Here is a 3563-nt window from a genome sequence, read left to right on the forward strand (position 1 = left end):
TTTCACGCATGATCCTCCCCAGACCCCGGGGGACGGGGGGGGGGGGGCCGGCCGGGTGCTCTGAGTGGGCCTCGCACATCGACGATCAGTCTCTGTGTGTTCCCTTTCTCTCGCCCGCTTTCTCCCGTACACACGCGCACACGCACAAGCGCACACGCCGGCCGCCCCCCCGCCCCCCCCCCCCTCATCGCACCGCTCTGGAGCGAACGCCCGAGGAGATCGTCAGGGCGGCCGCGGCTAAAAGACCAGCCGCGGCGGGTGCGCGGCGTGTCGGCGCCGCCGATCAGCCCGCTTCCCCTCCCTCGTCCTCGCCTCCCCCCGAGCCCATCCCCTGCCCCCTCCTGGCCCTCCCCGCCTTCGCCCCTCGCTGCATCCCCCCCCCCTCCCACACTTCCGCCTTTCCCACGCATCCCGTCCCTGCTCTGCGCCCGGGGCCGACCCGACCGCGAACGCACCAGGCGGGGCCCGCATCGTCCGACCCCCTCTCCACCCCCACGCACGCACGCACGCACGCACGCACGCACGCACGCACACACACACACGCAACTCCCGGCCACCTCCCCTGCCCGAGCCCGTGAGCCATGGGCAACTCGCAGTCGACGGCCATCCCGCCGCGGGTGCCCGGCCGGCCGGGCGGCCCCGGCGGCGCCTACCACCCGGACGCGCAGTACGAGCGCCCGGGCCGCCTGTCCGGCGAGGACCTTGACGACGGGTCGTCGCCGCAGCGCCGGGACTCGCACCCGCACGCTCCCACCACCCCGCCCCCGATGTGCGTTTGTTGTGCCCTCGCCGCGCGTCCTCGCCACCTGCGCCCTGCTCGCTGTTTGTGCCCCTCCCCCCCCCCTCCCCTTCCCTCCCCCTCGCCGGCCGGTGACCCTGACACATGGCCCTTCTCCCGGCTTGCCCGATGCCCGGTGGCGGCAGCGGCACGCACGCGCGCCCGGCTCCGCCGACCATGGGCGCGCACCCGACGTCGCCCCTGTCCCCGGTGGCCGGCGGCCCGGCTACCGGGGTCTCGCCGCTGGGCACCTCGACCGGCGGCTTTGCCTCGCTCAATGTGGCCTCCTTGCACATGGGCCCGGAGGTGGTGCGCTCCAAGGCCGACCCGGTGACCGCGGTCGGTGGCCCTGGCGCCACGTTGGACTTCCCGCGGAGCTCGGGCGGCTTTTCGCCGGCCGACTCGCCGGCCATCGCCCGGGACCCCGGCCTCGGGGGCGCCGGCGATGGCGGGCTGGCCACCCCGCCGCCGGGCACCGGGGGGGCGTCCGTGCGCGGGGCGTCCCCCGGCGCGGCCGGGCCCCCGGGCAGCGTGGCCAATGCGGCTGGCGGCGCGGCGGCGGCGGCGGCGGCGGCGGCCGCCGGCGGCGGCGGCAGCCACCCGCATGTGGCCTCGGCCGCCCAGTCGATCCTGGCCCGGCGCGGGCACCACCTGTCCGGCGGGTCTTCCTCGTCCTCCTCCTCGGCCACGCCGATCCCCCCGCGGGCTGGCCGGTCGTCCTCCTCGTCGTCCTCCTCCGCGGGTGGTGGTGGCGGCGGCGGCGGCGGCGCCAGCGGCATCGGGGCGTCCTCCGGCGCCGGCGGGCACCACTATTACGCCGGGGTGGCCATCGACACCGGGGTGCCCGGGTCGTCGTATGGCTCGGCTGGCAGCTTCGCCGGCAGCCTGCCCCCCTTCGGGTCGCCGCTGTGCAGCCCGGTGGCCCCGAGTCTCTTTCCCCTGATGACCGGGTCCACGGCCGCCGGCTTCCCGGACCTTCCCTCCGGGCGTGTGTCCATGCTGGACTCGCCGGTGTCGCCGGACTCCGGCGCCCCGATCGACGGTGGCTCTGACAGTTCGTCCGGTGCGTTGCCATTGTTGCTGCTGCTGCTGCTGCTGTTGTTGTCTGTGCTATTTGTGCTGTCTGTGCTATTTGTGCTGTCTGTGTTATTTGTGCTGTCCGTGTTATTCATGTTGGCTCCCCTTGCTTGGCCCCCCTTGCTTGGCCCCCCCCTGCTCGGCCCCCCCTGCTTGGCCCCCCTTGCCTGGTTCCCCTTGTCGCCGCAACTCCCGCCTTTGGCCGCCCGGTCGCTGACCATGCGGTGTCCCCTCTGCGCGCCGGCCCACAGCGGCCCAGTTCCGCCGTGGCGCGTCGAATTTCAGCTCGGTGCACGGGTTCCAGCCCGCGGGCGGGGAGGCCGCGCCGGCCGGCAGCCTGGCAGGCATCCCGCCCGGGGCCGATCGCGCCACCACCCCGGTCCGGCCGATGCCGCACCTGTCGGCCATGGAGCCGGGGCTGATGATGGATTCGTTCGCCATGCGGGCCGGGGGGAATGGCGTCCGGCCGCATTCGGCCATCACAGCCGCCTTCGACCCGGCGTACGCGACCCCCGGCTCGGCGCCCTTCCCGCCGGGGGACGACCCGACGGCGGCCGCCGCCACGGCCGACCCCTTCGCCCACATCCGGCCATCGCCCTTCTTCTCGCCGCAGCAGGTGATCGGCCATGGGGCCGGCGGCGGCGGCGGGCCCGGCGGCGGCGGCGGCGGCGGGCCCGGCGGCCCTTCCGCCCTGTCGATGTCGCTGTCCCCCTCGCGGCAGCATGACTACCCGGCGTCGGCTCCCCTGCCGAGTCTGATGCCGGGCATGGAGGCTGCCGGGTCCGGCCCCGGGACCCCGGGCGGCGGCATGGCCAGCGCCTCGCCCGGGCCCGGGGCCGGGGCCCCGCGGTTTGTCAGCCAGCGCGGCTTCGACGCGCCCATCCGGCAGGACGTCTCGTCTGGGAGCCCGGCCGGGGCGGTTTCCTCGCCGGTCGGCCGGCCGCTGACGTCGCCGGTCGCCGGGCCAGCGGTGGCCCCCTTGTCCCCGGTGCCGGTCACCATGCCCGGCGGGGGGCCGTACCTTTTCACGCCGATGCCGGTGGCGCCGGCTGCGGCGGCGGCGGCCGCGGCGGCAGCTGCGGCGGCGGCCGCGGCCGCGGCTGTGTCCGTCTCCGCCGCCGATGGCCATGCGTCGGCCGCGCTGCCGGCCTCCGGGGCCGTGGCGGTCCCCCGGCCGGGGGGCGACGCCCGGCCGTCGGCCGGCACCCAGCTGACCACCTCCTCGCCGGGGTCTGTGGCGGCCGACTCGGGGGCCGGGGACGACGCGGTGCCCACCGCCGGCGCCCCCGCCGCCATGGGGTCCCCCTCGTCGGCAGCCCGGCCGGCGGGGGACGGCGCGCCGGCGGCCAAGGGTCCGATCGCCGGGCCGGACCAGGCGGGCCTGGCCGCGGCTCCCGGCAGCCCTCCCCTGGCCACGACGCTGCTCACCTGGACGCCGGCCAACCTCAAGGACCTGGCCATGCGGTCGCCCCCGCTGTCGGCCGCGGCGTCCTATGGGGCCGGGGGGGCCGGCTCGCCGGGGCTCCTGGGCCTGGATGACCCGGCGGCCCCGGCCCCGGCGCTGACCGTGCGCACGTCGCTCGATGGCTTTGCCACGTCGATTCCCTTCATTCGGTCGTGCGTACATGCTGCTGCTGCTGCTGCCGCTGCTGCCTGTCCTGTCTTGGCTGCTTTTCTTCTTCTCGCCCCCTGCTTCCGCCCCTGCCCG

At 76.5% G+C, this 3563-nt stretch overlaps 1 protein-coding gene across 1 annotated transcript in view; it reads left to right on the top strand.

Moving 5' to 3' along the window:
• Nucleotides 1-521: 521 nt before the first annotated feature.
• The window catches only part of H696_05481 (hypothetical protein), a gene marked incomplete at its 3' end in the record, with an annotated part of 4306 nt that continues 1264 nt past the window's right edge, over nucleotides 522-3563 (top strand). The window contains exons 1-3 of the mRNA XM_009499304.1: nucleotides 522-769; nucleotides 925-1841; nucleotides 2107-3472. Coding sequence (XP_009497579.1) covers nucleotides 582-769; nucleotides 925-1841; nucleotides 2107-3472 — 2471 coding nt within the window. The 5' untranslated portion in view covers nucleotides 522-581. The remainder of the gene's footprint in view (nucleotides 770-924; nucleotides 1842-2106; nucleotides 3473-3563) is intronic.

Source organism: Fonticula alba, assembly GCF_000388065.1.
Source record: "Fonticula alba strain ATCC 38817 unplaced genomic scaffold supercont2.11, whole genome shotgun sequence".
Lineage (NCBI taxonomy): Eukaryota > Rotosphaerida > Fonticulaceae > Fonticula > Fonticula alba.